Consider the following 27457-nt stretch of genomic DNA (forward strand, 5'->3'; position numbering starts at 1 on the left):
CCAGGTTTCTGTCTTCCGCTATTTTGAAAATTTCCTGGCAGAGGAAGATTAGGGATGGTACTTTTGTTCCGCCCTGATGATTTATATAGGCCACTGTCGTTGAATTGTCCGAGTAAAAGACCAACTTTCTGTTGGAGACATCTGGAACTGCCACCTTTAGTACTCTTTCTACTGCCTTGAGCTCCTTGTAATTTGACGCGCAGTCCCGGGTTTTTAAATCCCATCTTCCCTGCCAGTATTTTCCCTCTGAATGAGCTCCCCAACCCCACGGACTGGCGTCTGTCGTTATCAGCATGGGTTCCATGAGGGAAAAAAAGGAGATAATGCGGCAGCACTCTGCAAATCAGACAAAGTACAACAATGCTTACAAAAATTATGGTGCTAATACTACGCTTATTTATAAAAGCGAGATACTTGGTCAATGCATTTTGTACAAAACCATCTAAGCCCGTATGCCAAACGTCAAGGCGATCTCTGTTACACGGGTCCTAACACTAAATACTACCTGTTATGCGCCATAATGACCGCCATAAAATTCAGGGAGTGTTGGACCCACATGCATGTTGGATCCACTCTGCCTTTTTCCGTTTTTTGTGCCAAAATGGCCTCCATTACAAGGGATGCAGGTACCAACATGCATGCTGAGCCCACTCTATACCCTTCCTGGTGCTAAACAGCTTCCAATGAATGTAGTGAGAGCAGGCCACAGCTTTATACTGAAAATAATTAAAATCAGCCTATGGGGCAGACAGGCTAATCAGGAGTGCACGACTCGCTGGAGTGCCACATCTCCAGCATTGTAAATCTGCAAAAAAAGAGGGTTAGTCAGCACCTCCCAGTGCGCAGGTGCACGCCGCCATGGCAAAGACCTAGAGGAAAAAAAGGAGACAATGCGGCAGCACTCTGCAAATCAGACAAAGTACAACAATGCTTACAAAAATTATGGTGCTAATACTACGCTTATTTATAAAAGCGAGATGCTTGGTCAATGCATTTTGTACAAAACCATCTAAGCCCGTATGCCAAACGTCAAGGCGATCTCTGTTACACGGGTCCTAACACTAAATACTACCTGTTATGCGCCATAAAATTCAGGGAGTGTTGGACCCACATTGCATGTGGGTCCAACACTCCCTGAATTTTATGGCGGTCATTATGGCGCATAACATAACATTATGGCGCATAACAGGTAGTATTTAGTGTTAGGACCCGTGTAACAGAGATGGGTGTGGAGTGTGGGTGAAAAAGGCTTGGGGATAGGAGCGGAACTCCAACCTGAATCCCTCCGCTATCCCCCCCAAAACCCACTTGTTTTGGGTGACGTTCGCCCAAGCCGGGAGAAAGGCAGAGAGTCTTCCCCCAACCTGGAGTCTGGCGTCATTGCTTGTCCTTTGGTTTGCTATCCTGGGATTTAAAAAGGAAGCCGCTAGTTTTTCTTGGAAATCTATCCCTTTCCTTCCTATCGTAGGGCTTACCCCTCTGTTTTCTAAAGCCCTGCTGGGGTTTACGAAAAAAAGGGGGTCTTCTGAGGGACAGGAAACCCTTTTTTCTTGTCGGATGCCTTCTCCAAGATGTCATCCAGGGAGGACCCAAACAATCTATCACCCTCACACAGAAGGGCACAGAGTCTGGCCTTAGACCCCTGGTCACCCTTCCATGATCTAAGCCAAATGGCTCTTCTTGCCGCATTCGTCATAGCTGAGGATTTGGCAGCAAAGCGCATAACATCCGTTAAAAAATCCGCCGCTTTAGCAAAGGTGGGAAGAGAAGCTAAAATTTCCTCCCTGGGCTTCTTCTCTTTAAGATGTGCCTCTAGCTGTTCAATCCACAATCTTAAGGACCGGGATACCCAAGTGGCTGCAACTGCGGGTCTAAGACAAGTAGCGGAAGTTTCCCACGCCCGTTTTAGGTATATGTCTGCCTTCTTATCTAACGGGTCCGAAAGACAACCCAGATCATCAAAGGGGAGGGCAGATCTCTTAGCTATCTTAGCGACTGGAGCATCTACCGTAGGGGCCCTATCCCAGCTGGAGGAAACTTTTTCTTCATAAGGATATTTCCTTTTCACCGAGGAGGGTAAGAAAAATTTTCTATCCTTTAAAGGATGCCTTAATAATAGACTTCATGGACTTAGTAAGGGTCTGGGATTGCTCTGCTACCAGTTTATCTATACACGCTGAGCATAACGCCTTCTGATAAGATGCAGATAGGGACGTTCTACATTCCGCACATTCCTTGTGTCTGGTCTTGGAAGACGATTTTTTAGGTGGCTTAGGGATCTAAAGAGACAATCATATGAAACACCACATTAGAAATAAAAAGGAACGCTCTCACCCCTTGAAGCTTTTTCCTTATTCTTATGTATTGTGCTTTTTACCGCCAGAGGATTGGTGATCTGACTTCTGGATGGAGTGATGGAGGTGGAGTGCTTTGCCTCTGACCTTCCATTTCTATAGTCAACACGTACACACCAAAACCATATGCTCATCAGTTTTTCTCCATACGCTTTGTTATGCCATTATGATTGTATGCACAATATAATTTATATGCCAACTTCATGCTTACCATAAGAGTCGTATTGTCTTATACCTTTAAACATTTTATCTGATATGCGCTGACCAAGGATGTATTGTTCATGTATTGTTCATGTTTATTCAAATATGTAATGCACCTTTATTTGTCGTGTAACTGAAGAAAATCTTAAATAAAGATTTGTTAAAAAAAGAAGCTTTTTCCTTTTCCCCCATCCTCAGACCAGTACCGGACTTGCAGGCCTCAAGGGTTCCTGGGGTTCAGCGCGTCCTTCTGTAGGCTCCGACATGATTGCAACCAGGATCGCTACACAGCACATCCAAATTGTGCCCCAGCTGGCTGCCTGAACCTGCCGCCGTATTTGTATTTTAAAGGACGCGCTCCGGCCTCTACTTCCGGGTCCTGCATGGGCGAAGCCCCGCCCCCCCCGACATCATCTCCAGGAGACGGCCCCGCGCATGCGCATAGGCGCACGGATGCCATCTTGGAACTGGGGAGAGCGAGGAAGAGCATGGGGAGCCGCCTGAACAGTGCCACAGCGGCTCCCCGCAGGGCCGGAGAGAGGGCAGGCGCAGGCAGACTTATGGGAAGCAGCTTCCGGCACGGCCACAGAACTACCGCTCCCCAGGGATAGGACTTCCTACGGCACCCAGCCACAGACCTTCCCCAGCTCTGGTGTCTTGGAGGTACGTCTTCAGCAGTAACTTGTGCTGCTTCTCAGGATCTCCCATCCGGAGGACAGGAAACCTGAACTGGTGTTGGGTGGAGGTGTGTCCTTTTTATCTTCTCAGGTTTCCTGTCCTGATGGGAGGTCCTGAGTCGCACAGGGTGCCGTCATGGGTGAGGGAAAATAAAACTTCATATTCTTACTACTCCTGATATGAATAACTCCACAAAAAGTTATGTTTGTCTCTCCAGCCCTTACCTAGTGCTGCCAGCAGTTTAGCATGGTCAGAACTGCTGACAGACTCCCTTTAAACTGCAGAGCATTTTACCTTGTGTACATATTCCAGCACCAACTAAAGATTGCACTACGGCTTCATTTTCTTCCTAGACCATATCTATGTGTCTGTGTAGGAAAATCATATTGGGTACAGGGACTGATGTTGATGTGTGATGCACTGAAGAATATGAAAATAAACCGTCACATAATGGACAATCACTCCAACAGTTTAATGACCAGAAAGAAACAGAATGACAAGAGAAGAGGCTCCAGGAAGGATACCCACTGATAAAACCGTTAGGATAGGAGACATGCTTTCCGCAGGGCTCTGTGCATTAGGGGCACTACACCCAACATGCACGGAGGATTTCCTCATCATGTACATTATGTTACACAGAACAGACAGCTGCAGCTTTTCCCATCAAAATAGCTTTGTTTCCCCCCATACTTACAGTCTTATAAATTACAAATATACACAAATCTCATCACCACCTTTAAGTCACAAACTGATCCAGAAACGGAAGTCACACTTTTTGGTTTATGATTTGCAGCCACAAAATGTAAAAATGCAATAATTTTCCAATGGAACATCCTTGCAATTAAGGAAAAGCAACAACAGTCCGGGTCTGTGGGCCTCCTGCTCATGATAAATAATAAAACTCTCTCAAAATAGTATTTACAATGTGTCATAACCGTCCCAATTTCCACAAATTCTAGAATCTAACGCTAAGATGGCTGAACTGGGGGAGGGGCAGCAGTCCACACTAGCACGCTGACAGCCACCTGGCCAATTTGCAGTTTCATTAGTGTCAAAAAGTGAATGAGCTGTCAGGCCTGACCCAATCTGGACCGGAAGAGGAGGCTCTGCTTAACGGATTCTGGGGTTTCATGCAAAGTATAATCATTACATAGTGAAGTTAAACAAATTTCTCATATACTTTAGGGTTTAAATTCTTCAACATTTCTGAGATCTCTGCTTAAAGGGACTCTGTCACCACTTTCTAACCCCCCCTTTTAAAAGTATTGTTCTCTCCATGGCGCCCTTGTGATTACAAAGGTGTTGTTATAACATAAATTCGCCGTCTCGTTTTGATAAAAATACCTTTTATCTAACCTGTCAATCTTGTGGATAAGGTGCCCAGGGCGTTTCTGAAGGTCTGAAGCTGCCGCCGCCGCCGTTGGTGCCCAGCTCCTCCCCTGATCCTTTCAGCGCCGCCTGAATGTAAAGAAATCCGCCTCCGGCTCTCGCTCAGTGCCCCCTCCTCCTTTTCAAAGATCCCGCGCGTGCGCACAGGCCTGTGCCTGATGCGCCTGTGCGGACATTTAGAATCAGCCTCATTGAGCGAAGTGCGCGTGCGCGCACTTCGCTCAACCTCCTCATAAGACGAGCACTGCAGCCAGCCACTCAGAGCCTGCCAAGCGCTGTATGGAGCCGCAGGCTCTGAGTGGCTGGCTGCAGTGCTCGTCTTATGAGGAGGTTGAGCGAAGTGCGCGCACGCGCACTTCGCTCAATGAGGCTGATTCTAAATGTCCGCACGGGCGCATCAGGCACAGGCCTGTGCGCACGCGCGGGATCTTTGAAAAGGAGGAGGGGGCACTGAGCGAGAGCCGGAGGCGGATTTCTTTACATTCAGGCGGCGCTGAAAGGATCAGGGGAGGAGCTGGGCACCAACGGCGGCGGCGGCAGCTTCAGACCTTCAGAAACGCCCTGGGCACCTTATCCACAAGATTGACAGGTTAGATAAAAGGTATTTTTATCAAAACGAGACGGCGAATTTATGTTATAACAACACCTTTGTAATCACAAGGGCGCCATGGAGAGAACAATACTTTTAAAAGGGGGGGTTAGAAAGTGGTGACAGAGTCCCTTTAAGTCCCTTAAAGGGGTATTCCGGTTGGTAAACGGTGCCCAATACCCTCAGCAGTCCCCCAGTAATGACAGTAGCGACTTCTTTCTATAAGAAGTTCTGGATATAGCCGAGTACTGCCCTCCACTATTTCGGAATTCCGTGGCCATACGCAACTAGCCGGTCCGGTCATTTTTGGGGGACTGCAGGGGGTACGGGGTCCCGTTCTCGGGACTGGTAGGGGTCCCAGTGGTAGGACCTCCACCGATCTCATAGTTATCCCCTAATCTTAGGCTAGATGATAACTTTAACCAACTGGAATACCCCTTTAATGATAACACGCTGTGTAAACTACAGCACCTCCAAACCTGATTGGATAAAAGGCATAACATGGTCATGGGCCAAAAGTAGTGACATCTACATAGTCCTTTGACCAATCAGGGAGGGAGGCGCTTGAATTAGCATATGGCATACACTTTGGAAGGGTGCTTCACAGGGTATTACTGTAAGCATTCTATAGCTGCTCTGTTCTAAAGGGGTCTGACTGTGACAGAAGCCTTTAAGTGTATGACACCTCTTCAAGTCCAGCAACGGGACTATACAAGTAAAGGTTTACAAGCTATGGATGTAAACAGCAAGCAGAGATCTTAAAGGGCATCTGTCAACAGATCTGTACCTATGAAACTGACTGACCTGTTACATGTGTGCTTAGCAGCTGAAGGCATCTGTGCTGGTCCCATGTTCCTATGTGGCCACATCGGTTAGAAAAATAGTTTTAGATATGCAAATGAGCCTTTAGGAGCAACAGGGGGGTTGGCCTTGCACCTAGAGGCTCTACTCTCTCCCTCTCTACTTTGACAGGGCCACGCAGTGAAAACATCATAACGCCTGATCCTGTCAAAGTGGAGAAGGCGCGCAGGTTGTTGAGAAAGTAGAGCCTCAAGGTGAAAAGGCAACGCCCCTGTTGCTCCTAGATGATTATTTGCATATATTAAAACTTCACTTTTCTCAACATAGTGGGCAAATATGAACATGGAACCAACACAGATGCCTTCAGCTGCCAAGCGGACATGTAACAGGTCAGCCAGATTCATAGGTACAGATCTGCTGACAGATGCCCTTTAAAAAAGTTGTGGCATTGAAATACAAAAAGTATATAAAAAAGTTGCAGGACCTTTTAATATTATTATTATTAAAATTATTTACATGAATCCAGAAGACCTTTTTAATAGAAACCCATCAAGCAGACAGACCTTCTTTGAGATGTATATTTCCTCGTGACCTGGAAATTGCAGTTTAAGTAACTGGTTTAGGTACAGAAATCACAGGCAGCGGTCTAAGTGGGGGGTGCAAGGGTAGTGATGACATGTGAGCCCTGGAGCCCACTGACCTTTCACCATAGATCCAGATGAGAGCTGCCACCAGCACCTCTGGAAGAAACTACAGCTACCATGTCACCAGCAACTTTGGCTTCTGTGTCGTGATGGTAGCCAACTGTCATGATATGGCATCCAGAGGATCATCCATCTGAGTCCCAACCACTAACCTAATCAAGGAGGCTTGATACATCATTGCTACGCCTGAGATACAGACTCCCTCTAGCAAGTTCATTATATATCCCCGTTACACGGCGGTCCCTATAGGTCAAGCCTGAGAGTGGACTCACAGAAAGCAATTAAATCTTTTCATCTGTTCCTGACCCCATGTGAAGCAATATTGTTCTTTTCATGCAGATAGTGCAAAATTTGAGCCCACCACTGCTTTGGTCCAAAGTCCATTGTATGAAATCTTCATAAATGATCATAATTCGCAGTAACTAAGTAAAACGTCCGCACAATAAACAGAAACGGGGCTTCTTCAGTGTTTAAAAATGACTTCAGCTCTTGAAAAATCTGAAATGCTGATTTTGACGAACACAGGGGAAGGCACGAGGGCAAAAAAATAACCCTCTGAATTCACAGGAGTGTCCGAACCGAACAATCCAAACTAATGCAAATGATCTAGTTAGACTTTACACCAATGAGCACAACGATTAGAACAATCACAAGGACAAACAGAATTAAAATGACCAGCATCTTGCGGTTCTTTTTCTGGTACTGCTCCGCCTGCAAAACAAGAATAATACAAAGGGTATGCTGTGAGTTGTAGTTTTCCAACAGCTGGAGTGCCATAGATTCGAGACCCCTACTGCGCAGTAATTTTACAAACCGCAACCACTAGAGCAGCTGTCTGGGGGTCAGAGCAAGCTCATGCTGCACAGACTTCAAGGCTATGTACAACCTTGGGGGCAATTTTTTTATTATTGCATTGTACTTATTTTGAGCTAAAATCATTTTTTCAGTTGGTCTTTATTAAAAACATGGAATCTTTTTTTGTGTACTTAGCTGACATGCTCTACTAGCTGCCTGTGGATTTTCTGTCTTTTCCGTCATCCAGGGAGCTGACAGGCTCCTTATCTCTGCTCTCTGAGCTTTTAAACACTCATCCTTATCTTACTGATAACAATGTTGCTTAAATAAGTGTTTATGACCTCTTAGTAGTTTAGGGATAAGGGTTATTAGATGACCAGCACAAAGTAAAATTACCAGTTACACAGTTAGAAAAACAGTTAACCATTTGTGACAGAATGGCTCAATATCTTTAAATAAAAGCAAATTGAAAATATGATTTTTTGCCAAAAATGAGTAGAACACAATCAAACAAAAATTGCCTCCAAAAGGTGTACACAACCTTTAATTTATATCTGGGAATAGGCAGAATTCATTTTCAGGATCAAACATGTATAATACAGTGGAAAAGGAAGAGACAGTAAGTTCCCGCATGTCTGAATACTGAGGGATGGGGCTTGGGGAGGACACTGTATTATAACATGATATAGTCACTCACCTTGTGCAATTGTTTTAACCCTTCCTCTGTTTTAACACAGGACTGCTCGACATTGTAGTCAATCCTGTCAAGAACTGTGCCCTGCAACAAAACAAAGCCATGAGGAGAAGAAAGGAGATGACAGCTCTGAGACAGCAAAAAGGATTGCCACGTACCTGCTCCACCACCATGGTTGCCAGCTCCCTGAAGATCTCATTTAGGTCGGAGATGGACTGCACAATCTGACGGATCTCCCGTTCCCGCTCCTCCACTATTAGTGTATTCTGCTGCACTAAAACCAGCTGGTCATCGGAGAACCCCTGGGCAAGGTAAAAGGCAAGTTCAAGACTGTGGACTCACCAATAGAGTCATTTACATACAAGGTGACCCTTTTATTTTTTCTTTGCTGTCCCTTAACTCCCTTTATAACGCCTATTTGACCACACAGGCGCCATGCAACCACCACTAGCTGAGATGGTATTGCTACAGGTCAACAATTACACAGGTCAACTAAACTTAGGAAAAATTAACCTGTTAGGACCATGAACTATAAATGTACAACATGGGTTCTAAACTCCTTCAATAAACCAGGAGCAAGTTGGTGCCTAGCTATTTATCCAATATTGACATGCACAGAGCTCAGTGTGTGTGCGCGCGCGCACACACACACACACACACACACACACACACACAATCTCCCTGACTCCCTGAACCAGTACGTATGTGACTAATGGGTGTCCCCTGCATGGCAGAAGCTCTGCCTCTGACCTCAGGGGCTATTTTTTTTTTTTACATATAATTGGGTGTCAGGCGGTGTACAGTGGAATTCTGCAAAGTAAAGAATGTCTTATCAGATCAGATTTGTGAGGGTCTGACTCCCAGCACCCTGGCTATTTGAAGAGGCTGCATCACTCTTTGAACATTGTGGTCTCCTCACTAGGGGTGCACCGAAATGAAAATTCTGGTCCGAAACCGAAACTTCAGGATGCCCTTGACCGAAACTGCCTTTTTGCCCAAATACTTTTAAAATACCTTTTTTTTAATGATTTTATTAATAATTCTTTTTCATGAATTTAATAAATCATATTATATAACATGGTGCTTCCTCATACACAAGTGATTGTACAAAACAACATGTACAAGTGATTGTACAAAACAACAGTGCAAGAAACAGTTGTAAAACCAACCTCAAACTGTAAACAGACGTAGCCTCAGGTCAAGAACAAATTTTTGCTGGGAGAGGGGGATCTGTATGGAGAGGGGGATCTGTGGGTGGCTCTGTTATGGAGAGGGGGATCTGTGGGTGGCTCTGTTATGGAGAGGGGGATCTGTGGGTGGCTCTGTTATGGAGAGGAGGATCTGTGGGTGGCTCTGTTATGGAGAGGGGGATCTGTGGGTGGCTCTGTTATGGAGAGGGGGATCTGTGGGTGGCTCTGTTATGGAGAGGGGGATCTGTGGGTGGCTCTGTTATGGAGAGGGGGATCTGTGGGTGGCTCTGTTATGGAGAGGGGGATCTGTGGGTGGCTCTGTTATGGAGAGGGGGATCTGTGGGTGGCTCTGTTATGGAGAGGGGGATCTGTGGGTGGCTCTGTTATGGAGAGGGGGATCTGTGGGTGGCTCTGTTATGGAGAGGGGGATCTGTGGGTGGCTCTGTTATGGAGAGGGGGATCTGTGGGTGGCTCTGTTATGGAGAGGGGGATCTGTGGGTGGCTCTGTTATGGAGAGGGGGATCTGTGGGTGGCGCTGTTATGGAGAGGGGGATCTGTGGGTGGCTCTGTTATGGAGAGGGGGATCTGTGGGTGGCTCTGTTATGGAGAGGGGGATCTGTGGGTGGCGCTGTTATGGAGAGGGGGGGATATGTGCACTGTTATGGGCATAACAGTGCACAGATCCCTTTCCCCATAACAGTGCACAGATCCCTTTCCCCATAACAGTGCACAGATCCCTTTCCCCATAACAGTGCACAGATCCCTTTCCCCATAACAGTGCACAGATCCCTTTCCCCATAACAGTGCACAGATCCCTTTCCCCATAACAGTGCACAGATCCCTTTCCCCATAACAGTGCACAGATCCCTTTCCCCATAACAGTGCACAGATCCCTTTCCCCATAACAGTGCACAGATCCCTTTCCCCATAACAGTGCACAGATCCCTTTCCCCATAACAGTGCACAGATCCCTTTCCCCATAACAGTGCACAGATCCCTTTCCCCATAACAGTGCACAGATCCCTTTCCCCATAACAGTGCACAGATCCCTTTCCCCATAACAGTGCACAGATCCCTTTCCCCATAACAGTGCACAGATCCCTTTCCCCATAACAGTGCACAAATCCCTTTCCCCATAACAGTGCACAAATCCCTTTCCCCATAACAGTGCACAAATCCCTTTCCCCATAACAGTGCACAAATCCCTTTCCCCATAACAGTGCACAAATCCCTTTCCCCATAACAGTGCACAGATCCCTTTCCCCATAACAGTGCACAGATCCCTTTCCCCATAACAGTGCACAGATCCCTTTCCCCATAACAGTGCACAGATCCCTTTCCCCATAACAGTGCACAGATCCCTTTCCCCATAACAGTGCACAGATCCCTTTCCCCATAACAGTGCACAGATCCCTTTCCCCATAACAGTGCACAGATCCCCCCTCCCCATAGCAGTGCCATAGACCGATCCCCCTCCCCATAACAGCCCCGGCCCTGCTGCTCACAGCAGACTAATAACTCACTGCATCTTTATTTTACCTTACAATCGTGACGCTCCAGTAACAACTCTGCAGGCAGAGCGGCGTAACGTCACTTACTCACGTGACGCACCTGCTCCGCCCACTTTATGAATGAAGGAGGCGGAGCAGGCGCGTCACGTGAGTAAGTGACGTTACGCCGCCCTCCGCTCTGCCTGCAGAGTTGTTACTGGAGCGTCACGATTGTAAGGTAAAATAAAGATGCAGTGACTTAAAGTAAACCGCCCGCCCGCACAAATCCCAAACCCCATATTTTCTGCCGATATGTACCAATATCGGCCAAAATGGATTAGGCCCATTTTCGGCCGCCGGAATTTCGGTGCACCCCTACTCCTCACAGCACACCAAGAACAGGGCCGACAGGTCATCAAATTTTACCCCCAGAAAACCACTTTAATATAAAATGTGGCCTTGGGAAAAAAATATAAAAAAAAAATATTGTAAGAGATATTAAAGAGGACCTTTCACCGATTCTTACCCTATGAACTAACTATACAGACATGTAGAGCGGCGCCCGGGGATCTCACTGCACTTACTATAATCCCCGGGCGCCGCTTCGTTCTCCTGCTATGCCCTCCGGTATCTCCGCTCACTAAGCTATAGTAGGCGGAGATACCAGTCCCTAAGTTATGGTAGGCGGAGTCTGCCCTAGCGCTGGCCAATCGCAGCGCAGAGCTCACAGCCTGGGAGGTTATTTTCTCCCAGGCTGTGAGCTCTGCAATGCGATTGGCCAGCGCTAGGGCAGACTCCGCCTACCATAACTTAGGGAACGGAGATAGTTCATACGGTAAGAATCGGTGAAAGGTCCTCTTTAAGCCACCACATACAGAAAAATTGATAAGAATTTAGGACCAACACACTCTTGTTCTCATGAAGTTAAAAAAGATATAGCGGAAGTGTGTATTTTGGGTTCTTCTAAGCACCTAAAAATTATGAAGGGGATCTGCAAGGAACACAAGATTATTCTTACCCTATCATACAACGTATTGTCCTCTCCATCATCCATGAGGGGAACAGAAGTGTCAAAAAAATGCTTTGATCTTTCTTCTCGGTTCTTTATTCCTACAGGGGAAATAGAGGTTAGTGACAATGATATTGATCCGATGCTCTATAATATGGATTCTCATGGTAGTTCTTACTCTTCAGATAGTCAGACTGGGTATGTCTGAAGTTTGTAGAGAGGTCCTGGAGAGACTGTGCCAGTGAGGAGACCACGTTGCGTAACACTCGCTCCTCCTGCTCTGTACAGTTCCGCACTTGGCTCTGTAAAGTCTGCACTGCCCTCTGACACCGGTGGAACATCTACAAGACAATGTGCCCCATTATAGCAGGAGTACAGATGAGTATATTCCTGTATGTGATGCTACTGCTCATTACCTGTGTGATCTCCTGTGTTGTGATCTCGATGGCGTGCTCCTCTTCTGTGCTGTCATCTAACGTTGGTCGGTTTAAGTGCTTGTCATGTAAGCTGGCCAGTTCCTTCATCTTCTGTTTAATGCGTGTAACATCATACTGGATCTGACGCACACAGTGTGAAAATGCGTTATAAGCTTACTGTATGAGGTTATATATTGAACACAATTATTAACCCTTTGGCACCACATAGGGTACATTAATGGGGCTGCCGCTCTGCAGTTAGCACCAAGCATCATAAATGGACCAGCAGCAGGTGTCAGCTGTATATTTGAGAAGATAACCTGCAGTTGGAGATGATGTATGTGCCAAACTCTTCTCCTAGAAAGGGTTTTGCAGTCTGCAAATCGCGGATCCACACAGTGTCCTTTTTTTATTTTTTATTTTACACTCCTCTAGAAATGTCCCTTCCTTGTCCGCAAAATGGACAAAAGGACATGTTCTTTTTTGCGGGTCTGCAGAATGGGCGTGAGGATGCAGACAGCTCACCCTGAATGTTTAATTAATCTGAATTAATGGGTCTGCCACAAATGCGGATTGGATGCAGACCAAACATAAGTTTGTGTGCATGAGCCCTACGTTTGATTTTCATTAACTTTTCTTTGCAGGGTCAGGTGGGGTTTGCTATGGGCAGGCTTGGGACCCTAAACTCCACATGAATAACGGCAGGTCAGCCAATTGCAGGCCGCGACGGGAACGAGCCTCCGTAGCCCGGGCACTTTGGGGGGCCTTATTTAAAGACTATTAAAACCATTCATCCTAAAATGACACCACCTTTAGGTGGGCGACTACCCTGTAGGAACTGTAATGGCAATCATATTAGTTGTCAGCCAGCTTTCCCTTAAAGAGAACCTTTCACCGATCCTGACATTGTGAACTAAGTATCATGACATATACAGCGGCGCCCAGGGATCTCACTGCACTTACTATTATCCCTGGACGCCGCTCCGTTCTCCCGTTATGTCCTCCGGTATGTTCGGGGACTTGGTTATAGTAGGCGGAGACTTAGGGGACTTGGTTATTGTAGGCGGAGTCTGCCCTTGTTCTGCTGGGCGTCTCCTTCTCCTAGGCTGTAGCGCTGGCCAATCGCAGCGCTGAGCTCACAGCCTGGGAGGTTGTTTCTCCCAGGCTGTGAGCTCTGCGATGCGATTGGCCAGCGCTACAGCCTAGGAGAAGGAGACGCCCAGCAGAACAAGGGCAGACTCCGCCTACAATAACCAAGTCCCCGAACATACCGGAGGACATAACGGGAGAACGGAGCAGCGCCCAGGGATAATAGTAAGTGCAGTGAGATCCCTGGGCGCCGCTGTATACGTCATGATACTTAGTTCACAATGTCAGGATCGGTGAAAGGTCCTCTTTAAACAGGTTAGGAGTCAATGCTTTACATGTACTGGAGATTTAGATTATTAGATGCTTTTTTTTTTTTTTTTTTCAACTTTAACTTTTTCCTTAAACTATATATGACAGGTCGTATCTTACTTCTTGCACTCCATCCACCCATTTTGGAGACAGTCGTCTGGTGACTCCAATGGCAGCTTCTGGATCCAGACTAATGTCCGACACCAAGGCCATACGATCATCTGCCAGCTGAAAAACAAGAGGATGTGGTCAGGCACGGACAGCACATAACGATGACTAAAATAACCATGTCCCATTTTATATATATATATATATATATATATATATATATATATATATATATATATATATATATATATATATATATGCACACACACACACACACACACACACACACACACACACACACACACACTGTAGGATAAGACTCTGTTCAGACAACTTCTGCTGCACTATTCTAACCAGTAAAAAATAAAACTGTAAATTTGATTAATCCGTTAAATAGATCCAGTAAAATACAAATGAAAGACATTGCAAACAGTATTATTATTATGCTACTTTAAGAGCGTATAAACTTTTGCAATTTGCTACTGCCCTGATGCATGTAAAAAAAAAAAAAAAAAAAAGGACTATTTTTCTCTACAGCTCCTATAAAGACCTGTGTGTCTCCATGGTCACAGACTACAAACAACCCCAGTGTGGTCATCTGATATATAAATATCCAAACCAATATAATACAATGAAAAAAAATAAAACACCCAAGAGAATAAGGTAAAAGACAGGATTAGGTGGGGGACTGTACCTCATCGAGCTCCTGGCGTGACGCAGGCACGAAGGCGCAGGCAGAGGGACAAGAGAAAGACAGATCATCAATGCTGATTAATAGCAGTTACCAACACTACTGATTCAGAAAGAGTGAGAAATCCACACAGAGTAAACCCCCTCGGCCCCCACTAGGATCAGCTGTTTCAGGGAGAGATGGGTGGCATCGCCCATGCCCATGGAAGACACAAACAAGTGGTGGACTCCGCTTGTGTGTCTGCTAAAAACCAGGGCTGTGGAGTCAGATCAGACCCCCATGGAGTCGAGGCTAGTTTTAGGTGGTCAGAGTTGGTAGAAATGTACTGATTTCAGTTTTAAATTTTTTTTATTTTTATTATTGTAATTTATTAACTTTCATAGGGGTTTAGAAATAAATATATTTCATGTCCTATACATCTAAGACCCCTACTTATCAGTGGGAAGCAGGGCGTTCTAGGGGTGAATTAGGGTTTAGTCATTGTACCTCACAACACTGTGGAGCTTCGCCCCCTCTTGCTCTGTGTAAGGGCTGATGCACACGACCGTTGGTGGTGATCTGCAAAACACGGATGCCGGCCATGTGCGTTCAGCTTTTTGCAGAACGGAATGTTCTGCCCTTGTCCGTAGTGCAGACAAGAATAGGACATGTTCTATCTTTTTTGCGGGAGCCATGGAAATGCCAAACGGATGTGGACAGAACGAAGTGCGCTATCTGCATCTTTTGCGGTCCCATTGAAGCAAATGGGTCCACATCCGACCCGCAAAAAATACAGATCGGATGTGGAAACAATATACGGTCATGTGCACGAGGCCTAAGTGCTAGGCTGTGTGGTGCGGACTGACCCTTCTAGATGTGTGTGGCCCACCTTTTGCCTGTGCAATAGGTCTGCCAGGAGCGCTACTAGAGCTATAATCCGTCTGACCTAAGCTGTCCCTGTGACCTTCATCTGTTCGTCGGCCTGTAGTCTGCCCTGTCCTGTCTGCCTGACCTCAGCTTGGTTCTGGCTGCCAACTACACAGGGTCTATTCCAACAGATGGCGGCCTGGTAGCTCCCCTGCAGCAAAGGCCAGATCCCTGTATAGGGGTTAAAAGGTAAAAACCAGGGGACCTCCAGGACAACAGCCTCAGGAACAGCTCACAGTCAAACTGGTTAGTTGGCACAGTGGGTACTCAACCATTGTCCGGAACAGTAAACAAGCTGCTGACTGGAAGAGAGACATTAGGAGCCAGTGCGCAGATAGCAGGTGGGTGTGAATCTTCCCATATCGGGGGCTGCGGGCTCCTGTGAAAAAGTTATTTATTCCCAGTCAACCTTTTTATGGCACCACTGAATATACTGTAGAATATAGCAGCTGTTTTTTTATTCTTTTATTCCCATTTAGACTTATACGTGATTCTCTGCATTTCCAGGACATACATTTATAGCTTTTTTTAAAATGTTTTCTAAAGACTAATTTACAGATTTTTTTAAATTAAGTGTATAAGTGTTTTCCAGTTATTAAATGCACAGTCTTACATAGTGTATTTTTCATCCCATAAGACGCAGTTTTTCTTTCCCCCCAAGTTGGGAAAAAACATCCCAGCGTCTAATGGGGTGAATACTAATGACACATTAGTACCAGAGGACCAGGAAGCGGTGAAGGCTCTGTACTCTCCGCTTCCTGGTCCTCTGCTGTCGGCTGTGCTATGGCTGCGCACAGTATGAGAGCGTTGGGTCACAGCACAGCCGCGGCAGGAGGAAGATCACACTGGAGGTGAGGAGTAGTACCATATTTTTCGCCCTATAAGAAGCACCCCCCCCTAAAGTGGGGTGAAAATTATAATGTGTCTTATAGGACGAATACAAAGGGGAGGGGCGGTTGAATGGCCGTCGCTTTGCATGTTGCCGATATATCGCAGGCTGTACGGCATAAGGACATCAGACATTGATCCTGGCATGTACAGTACCTACTGAGGAAGAGGGAAGAGCCTGGCACTTCTATGGCGGGACATCAACAACCACTATCCTCCTAGGACCTGTCACAGCTTCCCGGAGCCGCGAACATGCACACCAGCCTGCACCCATCTCTATGGGAAAGCCCTATTGCTAGAATGTAGTGTTGGATTTGAGGTTTTGCTAGAATGTAGTGTAAGGTTTGAGGTTTTGCAATAGCACAAACACGATTCTCTTTCTGTGATGCAGGGCTCTTATATTCTATATTGTGTGCACAGCATAGCAGGTATCCCTCCAGTACAAAAGTGACTAGCCTGCCTGAAAATAAGGGCAGGCAAAAACATATGGTATGTACCAGGCAGCCAGCAAGATTGGAGTTAATGTGACTCATTAACCCCAATCTTGCCACTGCCATGTTTTAAACATGAAGGGGGGGGGTGTCACTTATTTTTAATGTCAGGCTGGGCACATGCTTTTGGAGTAGGCCCTATGTGCCAAGAATAGGACATGTTCTATTTTTTTCAGGGTCGGAATTGCGGACCCGGAAGTGCGGGTCCGCAATTGCGGATCCGGGCCGCACATAGAAATGAATGGGTCTGCAATTCCGTTCTGCAAAATGCGGAGCGGAATTGCGGATGTGTGAATAGAGCCTAATAGTAAGTGACCGTACCTTCTCAAATAATGGGCAACGTGGGGTTAATGTGAGTTACAGAATACAGGCCACCTATTATTAACGTGAGGCACATGGAATGATAGAAGTCAAAATTCATAAGACGGTGCCGATAACATTAATAGCAAGTGACTGTTCATGTACCTCATGCTTTAACCCCATGTTGCCCATTATTAACACCTTTTGTTTAAAATATTTTTTTTCCTATTTTCACCTTCTAAAACCTAGGTGCGTCTTATATGGCAAAAAATAAGTTTTGTTTTTGTCACCTGAGGCTTGGGACTGATCCAAATGAGGCATGGGGGCTGATCAAAAGGCATGGGGGTCTGATCCGAGATCTGAATGGGGGGAGGGTCTCATTTATATTGGGGCTCTTATCCGAGTTCTGATTTGGGGTCATTCACATTGGTGTCTGACCTGAGGTCTGATAAACATTGGGGGTCTGATCTGAGGTCTAATGAAAAATATTTTCTTATTTCTTCTAAATTTGGGTGCGTCTTATGGGCCGCTGTGTCTTATAGGGCGAAAAATACATTATTTACTTTTTAGAACTTGTACCCCGATAAATATGGTTACATTCTAACTCGATTACTTACATGACAGTAGGAAAAAGCCTGATGTTGTGACCATTTTACTACAGCAAATTTTTTATTACTAAACTATCAGCCATTTATGAAGAAAATGGAGGCAGAACTTTGGCTTACAGACTCCGCAGCCCCGATAACACCAGACTGTAACAGGCTTTTGACCATGAATTCTATGTCACCCGGAGGCACTGGACGTCCTCCTAACATCAACCACTTGTATGCGCCTTTTGATAAGTTAAATGGATCCGCCAAGCACATGGTAGAAACGTGATGTGAACGCAGCCCTACAGTTTATTTCTGAGGATTCTTATACATTTATTTGAGGGGGAACTGCGCTTTAACCAGGTCAAGGCCAGGCCCTTAACCTTCCTTCCTAACCAGCTGCATTTTCTGTTTCTTTTAGTAGAAGCGTCTTTAGGAGCCATAACTTTTCCACTCAGTTATGTAAATTATTTTTGTGCCTTTTCAGTGAAACATTGTGCTTTATTTTTAGGTCATTTTTATTTATTCTTGTAAAAATGTTTAAAAAAATAAACAAAAAAATGCGTTTTCACATTCTTCACTAATATTATAGCACAGAGAGCAAATACTTTGTGCCCCCTATAAGGTCATCCAAAGCCTTTGGGGGTATTTGACATTACATTTAAAGAAAGAAAGCAGCCTGTCAAGTAATAGACACCACAGCAACAAAAAAGGTGTTCTGCAGCCTGCCAGCTGCCACGCGGCGTACATACAGCGCCCACCCCTGTGCACCCCCACTCCCAGGTGTAGCATTCCATTCACTAGCGCCATCTGTCGGCCTACAGCAGTACAACTATGATAATTGCCGGTCTAAGAATCATTGGTAGATTTAGGGTAGGGGGTCCGGCACTACAACACTACTGTCTACAATGGCACATCACTGTGATAATACCTCAGAGGGCACAGGAGAGCGGAGCAAGAAACAGAAATGTCATTTACTGTGTGACGGCTCTGTACGCTCGTCTGTCACCTACACCAAAGACTAGGAGCCACCACGTCAGCAGCAGGTGGAAGGATAAAGGAACAGGCAACGATGGACACAGGAGCATTCAGCCAGGCCGTAGACTGTACATGCATGTATTAGTACACGGGTCATGTATGTAAAGCTGCAAACACACACCAGAGACTTATCACATGCACAGGGCAAATTACAGGCAACACTAGACAAAGACCCCACAAGGATCAATATTATACACAGTATATATGTGTGCTCCCTGTATATGGATGTAAAACATCACCTAATATACTGTATATAATGTATACCACCTGTATACGGGAGGCTGTCATCTAATATACTGTATATAATGTATACCACCTGTATACAGGAGGCTGTCATCTAATATACTGTATATAATGTATATCACCTGTGTACAGGCGGCTGTCACCTAATATACTGTATATAATGTATACCACCTGTATACAGGAGGCTGTCACCTAATATACTGTATGTAATGTATATCACCTGTGTACAGGCGGCTGTCACCTAATATACTGTATATAATGTATATCACCTGTATACAGGAGGCTGTCACCTAATATACTGTATATAATGTATACCACCTGTATACAGGAGGCTGTCACCTAATATACTGTATGTAATGTATATCACCTGTGTACAGGCGGCTGTCACCTAATATACTGTATATAATGTATATCACCTGTATACAGGAGGCTGTCACCTAATATACTGTATATAATGTATACCACCTGTGTACAGGCGGCTGTCACCTAATATACTGTATGTAATGTATATCACCTGTGTACAGGCGGCTGTCACCTAATATACTGTATATAATGTATACCACCTGTGTACAGGCGGCTGTCACCTAATATACTGTATGTAATGTATACCACCTGTGTACAGGAGGCTGTCACCTAATATACTGTATGTAATGTGTACCACCTGTATACAGGAGGCTGTCACCTAATACTGTATATAATGTATATCACCTGTATACAGGAGGCTGTCATCTAATATACTGTATATAATGTATACCACCTGTATACAGGCGGCTGTCACCTAATATACTGTATATAATGTGTACCACCTGTATACAGGAGGCTGTCACCTAATACTGTATATAATGTATATCACCTGTATACAGGCGGCTGTCATCTAATATACTGTATATAATGTATACCACCTGTGTACAGGAGGCTGTCACCTAATATACTGTATATAATGTGTACCACCTGTATACAGGAGGCTGTCATCTAATATACTGTATATAATGTATACCACCTGTATACAGGAGGCTGTCACCTAATATACTGTATATAATGTATACCACCTGTATACAGGAGGCTGTCACCTAATATACTGTATGTAATGTATACCACCTGTATACAGGAGGCTGTCACCCAATATACTGTATGTAATGTATATCACCTGTATACAGGCGGCTGTCATCTAATATACTGTATGTAATGTATATCACCTGTATACAGGAGGCTGTCATCTAATATACTGTATATAATGTATACCACCTGTATACAGGCGGCTGTCACCTAATACTGTATATAATGTATACCACCTGTATACAGGCGGCTGTCACCTAATACTGTATATAATGTATACCACCTGTATACAGGAGGCTGTCATCTAATATACTGTATATAATGTATACCACCTGTATACAGGCGGCTGTCACCTAATATACTGTATGTAATGTATACCACCTGTATACATGCGGCTGTCACCTAATACTGTATATAATGTATACCACCTGTATACAGGAGGCTGTCACCTAATATACTGTATGTAATGTATACCACCTGTGTACAGGAGGCTGTCACCTAATATACTGTATGTAATGTATATCACCTGTATACAGGCGGCTGTCACCTAATATACTGTATGTAATGTATACCACCTGTGTACAGGCGGCTGTCACCTAATATACTGTATGTAATGTATACCACCTGTGTACAGGAGGCTGTCACCTAATATACTGTATATAATGTATACCACCTGTATACAGGCAGTTGTCACCTAATATACTGTATATAATGTATACCACCTGTATACAGGAGGCTGTCACCTAATATACTGTATATAATGTATACCACCTATATACAGGCGGCTGTCATCTAATATACTGTATATAATGTATACCACCTGTATACAGGAGGCTGTCACCTAATACTGTATATAATGTATACCACCTGTATACAGGAGGCTGTCACCTAATATACTGTATGTAATGTATACCACCTGTGTACAGGAGGCTGTCACCTAATATACTGTATGTAATGTATACCACCTGTATACAGGCGGCTGTCATCTAATAAACTGTATATAATGTATACCACCCGTGTACAGGAGGCTGTCACCTAATATACTGTATGTAATGTATACCATCTGTATACTGTATGTAATGTATACCACCTGTGTACAGGAGGCTGTCACCTAATATACTGTATGTAATGTATATCACCTGTGTACAGGAGGCTGTCATCTAATATACTGTATATAATGTATACCACCTGTGTACAGGAGGCTGTCACCTAATACTGTATATAATGTATACCACCTGTGTACAGGAGGCTGTCACCTAATACTGTATATAATGTATACCACCTGTATACAGGAGGCTGTCACCTAATATACTGTATGTAATGTATACCACCTGTGTACAGGAGGCTGTCACCTAATATACTGTATGTAATGTATACCACCTGTATACAGGCGGCTGTCATCTAATATACTGTATATAATGTATACCACCTGTGTACAGGAGGCTGTCACCTAATATACTGTATGTAATGTATACCATCTGTATACTGTATGTAATGTATACCACCTGTGTACAGGAGGCTGTCACCTAATATACTGTATGTAATGTATATCACCTGTGTACAGGAGGCTGTCATCTAATATACTGTATATAATGTATACCACCTGTATACAGGAGGCTGTCACCTAATACTGTATATAATGTATACCACCTGTGTACAGGAGGCTGTCACCTAATACTGTATATAATGTATACCACCTGTGTACAGGAGGCTGTCACCTAATACTGTATATAATGTATACCACCTGTGTACAGGAGGCTGTCACCTAATATACTGCATATAATGTATACCACCTGTGTACAGGAGGCTGTCACCTAATATACTGTATGTAATGTATACCACCTGTATACAGGCGGCTGTCATGTAATATACTGTATATAATGTATATCACCTGTATACAGGAGGCTGTCACCTAATATACTGTATATAATGTATACCACCTGTATACAGGCGGCTGTCACCTAATATACTGTATATAATGTATATCACCTGTATACAGGAGGCTGTCACCTAATATACTGTATATAATGTATACCACCTGTGTACAGGCGGCTGTCACCTAATATACTGTATGTAATGTATATCACCTGTGTACAGGCGGCTGTCACCTAATATACTGTATATAATGTATACCACCTGTGTACAGGCGGCTGTCACCTAATATACTGTATGTAATGTATACCACCTGTGTACAGGAGGCTGTCACCTAATATACTGTATGTAATGTGTACCACCTGTATACAGGAGGCTGTCACCTAATACTGTATATAATGTATATCACCTGTATACAGGCGGCTGTCACCTAATATACTGTATATAATGTATACCACCTGTATACAGGCGGCTGTCACCTAATATACTGTATATAATGTATACCACCTGTATACAGGCGGCTGTCACCTAATATACTGTATATAATGTGTACCACCTGTATACAGGAGGCTGTCACCTAATACTGTATATAATGTATATCACCTGTATACAGGCGGCTGTCATCTAATATACTGTATATAATGTATACCACCTGTGTACAGGAGGCTGTCACCTAATATACTGTATATAATGTGTACCACCTGTATACAGGAGGCTGTCATCTAATATACTGTATATAATGTATACCACCTGTATACAGGAGGCTGTCACCTAATATACTGTATATAATGTATACCACCTGTATACAGGAGGCTGTCACCTAATATACTGTATGTAATGTATACCACCTGTATACAGGAGGCTGTCACCCAATATACTGTATGTAATGTATATCACCTGTATACAGGCGGCTGTCATCTAATATACTGTATGTAATGTATATCACCTGTATACAGGAGGCTGTCATCTAATATACTGTATATAATGTATACCACCTGTATACAGGCGGCTGTCACCTAATACTGTATATAATGTATACCACCTGTATACAGGCGGCTGTCACCTAATACTGTATATAATGTATACCACCTGTATACAGGAGGCTGTCATCTAATATACTGTATATAATGTATACCACCTGTATACAGGCGGCTGTCACCTAATATACTGTATGTAATGTATACCACCTGTATACATGCGGCTGTCACCTAATACTGTATATAATGTATACCACCTGTATACAGGAGGCTGTCACCTAATATACTGTATGTAATGTATACCACCTGTGTACAGGAGGCTGTCACCTAATATACTGTATGTAATGTATATCACCTGTATACAGGCGGCTGTCACCTAATATACTGTATGTAATGTATACCACCTGTGTACAGGCGGCTGTCACCTAATATACTGTATGTAATGTATACCACCTGTGTACAGGAGGCTGTCACCTAATATACTGTATATAATGTATACCACCTGTATACAGGCAGTTGTCACCTAATATACTGTATATAATGTATACCACCTGTATACAGGAGGCTGTCACCTAATATACTGTATATAATGTATACCACCTATATACAGGCGGCTGTCATCTAATATACTGTATATAATGTATACCACCTGTATACAGGAGGCTGTCACCTAATACTGTATATAATGTATACCACCTGTATACAGGAGGCTGTCACCTAATATACTGTATGTAATGTATACCACCTGTGTACAGGAGGCTGTCACCTAATATACTGTATGTAATGTATACCACCTGTATACAGGCGGCTGTCATCTAATATACTGTATATAATGTATACCACCCGTGTACAGGAGGCTGTCACCTAATATACTGTATGTAATGTATACCATCTGTATACTGTATGTAATGTATACCACCTGTGTACAGGAGGCTGTCACCTAATATACTGTATGTAATGTATATCACCTGTGTACAGGAGGCTGTCATCTAATATACTGTATATAATGTATACCACCTGTGTACAGGAGGCTGTCACCTAATACTGTATATAATGTATACCACCTGTGTACAGGAGGCTGTCACCTAATACTGTATATAATGTATACCACCTGTGTACAGGAGGCTGTCACCTAATATACTGTATGTAATGTATACCACCTGTATACAGGCGGCTGTCATCTAATATACTGTATATAATGTATACCACCTGTGTACAGGAGGCTGTCACCTAATATACTGTATGTAATGTATACCATCTGTATACTGTATGTAATGTATACCACCTGTGTACAGGAGGCTGTCACCTAATATACTGTATGTAATGTATATCACCTGTGTACAGGAGGCTGTCATCTAATATACTGTATATAATGTATACCACCTGTATACAGGAGGCTGTCACCTAATACTGTATATAATGTATACCACCTGTGTACAGGAGGCTGTCACCTAATACTGTATATAATGTATACCACCTGTGTACAGGAGGCTGTCACCTAATATACTGCATATAATGTATACCACCTGTGTACAGGAGGCTGTCACCTAATATACTGTATGTAATGTATACCACCTGTATACAGGCAGCTGTCATCTAATATACTGTATATAATGTATATCACCTGTTTACAGGCAGCTGTCACCTAATATACTGTATGTAATGTATACCACCTGTATACAGGAGGCTGTCATCTAATATACTGTATATAATGTATATCACCTCTATACAGGCAGCTGTCACCTAATATACTGTATATAATGTATATCACCTGTTTACAGGCAGCTGTCACCTAATATACTGCATATAATGTATATCACCTGTTTACAGGCAGCTGTCACCTAATATACTGTATGTAATGTATACCACCTGTATACAGGAGGCTGTCATCTAATATACTGTATATAATGTATATCACCTCTATACAGGCAGCTGTCACCTAATATACTGTATATAATGTATACCACCTGTATACAGGAGGCTGTCATCTAATATACTGTATGTAATGTATACCACCTGTATACAGGCGGCTGTCATCTAATATACTGTATATAATGTATACCACCTGTGTACAGGAGGCTGTCACCTAATATACTGTATGTAATGTATACCACCTGTATACAGGCGGCTGTCATGTAATATACTGTATATAATGTATACCACCTGTTTACAGGCGGCTGTCACCTAATACTGTATATAATGTATACCACCTGTATACAGGCGGCTGTCATCTAATATACTGTATATAATGTATACCACCTGTATACAGGAGGCTGTCATCTAATATACTGTATATAATGTATACCACCTGTATACAGGAGGCTGTCATCTAATATACTGTATATAATGTATACCACCTGTTTACAGGCGGCTGTCACCTAATACTGTATATAATGTATACCACCTGTATACAGGAGGCTGTCACCTAATATACTGTATGTAATGTATACCACCTGTATACAGGCGGCTGTCATGTAATATACTGTATATAATGTATATCACCTGTATACAGGCAGCTGTCATCTAATATACTGTATATAATGTATACCACCTGTTTACAGGCGGCTGTCACCTAATACTGTATATAATGTATACCACCTGTATACAGGCGGCTGTCATCTAATATACTGTATATAATGTATACCACCTGTATACAGGAGGCTGTCATCTAATATACTGTATATAATGTATACCACCTGTTTACAGGCGGCTGTCACCTAATACTGTATATAATGTATACCACCTGTATACAGGAGGCTGTCATCTAATATACTGTATATAATGTATACCACCTGTTTACAGGCGGCTGTCACCTAATACTGTATATAATGTATACCACCTGTATACAGGAGGCTGTCACCTAATATACTGTATGTAATGTATACCACCTGTATACAGGCGGCTGTCATGTAATATACTGTATATAATGTATATCACCTGTATACAGGCAGCTGTCATCTAATATACTGTATATAATGTATACCACCTGTTTACAGGCGGCTGTCACCTAATACTGTATATAATGTATACCACCTGTATACAGGCGGCTGTCATCTAATATACTGTATATAATGTATACCACCTGTATACAGGAGGCTGTCATCTAATATACTGTATATAATGTATACCACCTGTTTACAGGCGGCTGTCACCTAATACTGTATATAATGTATACCACCTGTATACAGGAGGCTGTCACCTAATATACTGTATATAATGTATACCACCTGGTATACATTATATATTAGTTGACAGCCTCCTGTATACAGGTGGTATACATTACATACAGTATATTAGGTGACAGCCTCCTGTATACAGGTGGTATACATTACATACAGTATATTAGGTGACAGCCGTCTGTATACAGGTGGTATACATTACATACAGTATATTAGATGACAGCCTCCTGTACACAGGTGGTATACATTATATACAGTATATTAGATGCCTGTATACAGGTGATATACATTATATACAGTATATTAGGTGACAACTGCCTGTATTCAGGTTATATACATTACATACAGTATATTAGATGACAGCCTCCTGTACACAGGTGGTATACATTACATACAGTACACAGGTGGTATACATTATATACAGTATATTAGATGCCTGTATACAGGTGGTATACATTACATACAGTACACAGGACATTACACAGGGTCACACACGTGCACACTTGAACCCCATCCCCCGGATCCCAGCTTTCCTTGGGGATCTCTGATGCGGGCACACCCCGGGCCGGAGACTCACCGCTCCGCGGCTCTGCGTACTCCCCGGGCGGCTGGGACTACTCACTTGCTCGGCCAGAATGTGCCGGTTATGGGCGGCATTGTTCCGCAATAATAAGAAGGCGTCGGTCAGGCGGCGAGTGGCCATGTTGTTAGCCGGCTCGAGAGGCCACTAAGCCTGTCCGCCCTCCCAGTACACGCCGCTCACACACCCCGGCCACACGGCCTATTACACCCGCCGCCTGACACCGCGGCACCGACAGCCCGCATCCCAGCACTTCCGCCAGAAACCTGAACCGGGGAAACACGTCCGCCACTTCCGGCAGAACCGGGGCGCAACTGGGAATAATGTCCTCCAACTTCCGGCAGCTGTTCGGTGGGCAGTGTCTGCGCCTGTAAGAGTCACGTGACACGGGACGCCTCCATCCCAGTGCCCATGCACCTCAGCTTAACCACTTAAGTACTGGGCCGCTTTTTTTGTTTTGCATTTAGTTTTTTCCCTCCCACCTTCCAATAGCCACAGGTTTTTTAATGTATCATTTATATAGCCAGGGGCGGGAATAAAGTGATTAACAACAGGTTCTCTACTCAACAGCAACTTCAGAAAAGAAGGAAGGGGACACTTGTGCGGTGCGCAAAGCGCGGCAACGTTCTTCAGCACTAGGCCACACCTCTAAGTGGGCCCAACACCAGACCGCCTAAGTTCCTCTGTCCGTCTCCTTAAATGTCCCTCTTTTTGATCTGAGGTGCAGATTATTACATTAACAATATTGATCCAGAAAGTGTTTGGTTCCTCTCTGTATATTAGAGCCCTCCTTGCATGGGCGTAGCTATAGGGGGTGCAGAGGTAGCAGT

The 27457-nt window shown here is 44.0% G+C and overlaps 1 protein-coding gene across 4 annotated transcripts; it reads right to left on the bottom strand.

The window, feature by feature from the left end:
- Positions 1-6402: 6402 nt before the first annotated feature.
- Positions 6403-26950, bottom strand: STX16 (syntaxin 16). Of its 4 annotated transcripts, none has more exons than XM_040434879.1 (9): positions 26670-26950; positions 14511-14522; positions 13829-13936; positions 12311-12451; positions 12073-12235; positions 11904-11995; positions 8364-8507; positions 8209-8289; positions 6403-7427 (listed from the first exon to the last, which is right to left on the bottom strand). In XM_040434879.1, the coding sequence occupies exons 1-9, from the start codon at positions 26748-26750 to the stop codon at positions 7323-7325; spliced, it is 927 nt and encodes a 308-aa protein (XP_040290813.1). In that variant the 5' UTR covers positions 26751-26950; the 3' UTR covers positions 6403-7322. The 4 variants fall into 4 exon arrangements, with proteins under 4 accessions (XP_040290813.1, XP_040290811.1, XP_040290812.1 ...); XM_040434877.1 differs by having other exon boundaries at positions 26625-26950; XM_040434878.1 differs by lacking the exon at positions 14511-14522 and having other exon boundaries at positions 26625-26950.
- Between the last annotated feature and the right edge of the window lie 507 nt (positions 26951-27457).

This window comes from Bufo bufo, chromosome 6 (assembly GCF_905171765.1).
Source record: "Bufo bufo chromosome 6, aBufBuf1.1, whole genome shotgun sequence".
In the NCBI taxonomy this organism is placed as follows: domain Eukaryota; kingdom Metazoa; phylum Chordata; class Amphibia; order Anura; family Bufonidae; genus Bufo; species Bufo bufo.

Coding starts and splice junctions, on each gene's coding strand:
- STX16 (XM_040434877.1), bottom strand. CDS start 26,750: ATGGCCACTCGCCGCCTGACCGACGCCTTCTTATTATTGCGGAACAAT. Junction 12,236..12,310: donor CAACACAGGAGATCACACAG/GTAATGAGCAGT, acceptor ATTGTCTTGTAG/ATGTTCCACCGGTGTCAGAG. Junction 8,508..11,903: donor ACAATACGTTGTATGATAGG/GTAAGAATAATC, acceptor TACCTTGCCCAG/GGGTTCTCCGATGACCAGCT.